Source organism: Pinus tabuliformis, chromosome J (genome assembly GCF_031772625.1).
Source record: "Pinus tabuliformis cultivar Carrire ecotype Pingquan chromosome J, CPIR1, whole genome shotgun sequence".
In the NCBI taxonomy this organism is placed as follows: Eukaryota; Viridiplantae; Streptophyta; class Pinopsida; order Pinales; family Pinaceae; genus Pinus; species Pinus tabuliformis.
Genome location: NC_142295.1, coordinates 107,800,028 through 107,802,487, shown reverse-complemented (window position 1 = coordinate 107,802,487; position 2,460 = coordinate 107,800,028). Strand labels below are relative to the sequence as shown.

Here is a 2,460-nt window from a genome sequence, read left to right as displayed (position 1 = left end):
TACTATAAATAGGGGGGGTAATAAGTCATTTTTACCATTTTACTATTTGGAGTGCGAAGAACGTGGAGAAGCCAAAAAGTTGACGGAGCGATTCCCAGCCCATCCGGAGACCATTTTCAGATCTGCTTCTTCCAGGTAGGTTCTCATTCCTTTGCCCTGCATTCTGGTTCATTTTAGGAGTTTTTTAACGGTTGAATGGGCCCAATTGGGCATTTTTTATTTGCATGGGTGCGCCCTCGGTCAGCGCGGAAATTGCCCACGGGGTCGCGCTGACCGAAAAATAGCCAATGTAACCAACTTCGGGTCAGCGCGGAAAAGGCGTGTTCTTCCGCGCTGACCTCGCATTTTTTACACAGAGCCGCCATTGTCATCGCGGCTGTCCCTAAAACAGCCGCGATGGCGCGGAAAAGTTTTGTTTTTTAATAAATGAACGTGAATTTTTCCATGAAAACAATTCTGATTGGTTTTTATTGTTCATGCAGGACATCATGGCCTTTCAATGGCAAGAGAGAGTTCACGATGTAGAGGATGTGGCTGCTTGGGGAGACGTGAATTGCTGCAACGCCATGCGGGCGTGCGGATTCATGAAATTCTTCCTTACGCCGCGTCTGAGGGCCCAACATGATCTGCTGGAGCTGCTGATCAGGGCATGGAACCCGGTGGACCAAAAATTCACCATCCGTGGTCACGACATTGAGTTTGACCACATGGATATCTTTTTCTTGACTGGGTTGTCGCGCCGAGGTGCGAGGCCCATCTTGGAGGGGCAGCGACCTAGCGGCGGTACTCTGGATGACCTGATGGCTGAGGTTTGCCCGGGGGCGGTGAAAACGCGGAGTGGGAAGTGCTCGATCCCCACAGTGAGAGACATAGTGCTGCGCACCATCCTGTTCATGGTGACCCGGGCAGCGGGCAGCATGGCGAACCACGAGGCATCCAAGACCCATCTCCTACTAGCCCTCGAGTGCCTCGAGCCTACCGTGTTTGACTGGTGCACTGCAGTGTGCAACAACATGAAGAGGCAATTGAGCAACTGCCGTCGCGGAGAGACGAAGCAGTTCGGGTATGGATCGATCCTGGTCCCGCTCATTCTGGAGCGAGTACCAGCCATGCGACTGCAGTCTATGGCTGTGGATGCCCCCAGAGATCCTCGAGAGACGAGGGCCTCACGATGGGCTCGGATTATGCCACGTGGGGGTGGCGGCCGACCACATAGCTGGGGGGCATTTTTCAGAGACTGGTTGGACCAGCAGGAGATCTTCGTACAGGATTGGCCATATGCGGGGATGGATTTCCGCAATGATCCTGACTTGGTGCTGCCTCCGGGTGAACAGTGGGATGATGCAGGTATGACACTTTTTGTCTTTTGAGTTTTGTATTGTTTTTAAATTTTTTTATGTACATGTCCTAATAAATGTCTTGTCATGCAGATGTGGGGCCTACTAGACCGATTGGCCTGGCTGCCACGGCACGGAGAGAGGGCCCGGGAGCCGGAGCTTTGGCCTTAGCCCCTCCAGGGGCCAACACACCAGAGATTGTGGCTCGCAACCTTGAGGGGTTGCTGGAGGGGGTGCCGGACTTCCAGGGGGTCGAGGAGGTTCCTGTGGAGCATCAGATCCACACAGTGGGTGTGGAACCCAGAGTGCACCGCCTTCTGAGGCGGGTGGCACGAGCGGCTGTGTACTACAGAGAGCACCATCCAGCCGATTAGTCACCTAGGTTTTATTTCCACTGTTTATTTTGAGACATTATGACTCAGATGTATTGAGATTTTGGGACATGTACTTCTATTTTTGAGCGCCTCAGTGCGCCACACGATATATATATATATACATACCGATTTTTGGATGAGTCGTTGTTACATGTGATGATGTGTTATTTTGTGTTATGCGTTTGTTCAGTACAATTTGTGATCTTATGTATGAATTTGCACGACACTCGACTCATGGATTTTATATGTTTAATGCAAGCTTAAAAACACACACGTGCAAACTATGCTTGAAATGATTTATTTACATATGCTTATGGTCTTACTATGCTGTTCTTTCCTTCCTTGTATGATGTTTATCTGTTTCGCAAATGTCTATCTAATACACGATTTGCCAATGCATCAGTCAACGTATTTAATCGTCTCGGAATATGCTGATAAGTAATGTAATCGAAATTCCGTTCTAACAATCTTACACGTAGGTACAACCTTAATATGCGCTGGTCTCTGACGGAATATCGCCTGTTGAGTTGATGGACAACCAGCTGGGAGTCCAGGTTCACCACTAGCTCTCGGATGCCGAGGTCAACTGCTTCGGCAAGTAATTCTATTACAGCACTGTACTCGGCAACGTTGTTAGTGGTACGACCTAGGCATACACCCTGCAGGTTTATCAACTCCCCGTGAGGATCGTAGATCACCCACGCTGCCGAAGACAAATTACAAGTACTACGGCAGGCACCATCAGCGAA

The 2,460-nt window shown here is 49.8% G+C and overlaps 1 protein-coding gene across 1 annotated transcript; it reads left to right on the top strand.

The window, feature by feature from the left end:
* Window positions 1-1,070: 1,070 nt before the first annotated feature.
* Window positions 1,071-1,813, top strand: LOC149225760 (uncharacterized). The gene is made up of 2 exons (XM_089375145.1): window positions 1,071-1,347; window positions 1,431-1,813. The coding sequence occupies exons 1-2, from the start codon at window positions 1,110-1,112 to the stop codon at window positions 1,709-1,711; spliced, it is 519 nt and encodes a 172-aa protein (XP_089231271.1). The 5' UTR covers window positions 1,071-1,109; the 3' UTR covers window positions 1,712-1,813.
* Window positions 1,814-2,460: the final 647 nt, after the last annotated feature.

Coding starts and splice junctions, on each gene's coding strand:
- LOC149225760 (XM_089375145.1), top strand. CDS start 1,110: ATGCGACTGCAGTCTATGGCTGTGGATGCCCCCAGAGATCCTCGAGAG. Junction 1,348..1,430: donor TGAACAGTGGGATGATGCAG/GTATGACACTTT, acceptor CTTGTCATGCAG/ATGTGGGGCCTACTAGACCG.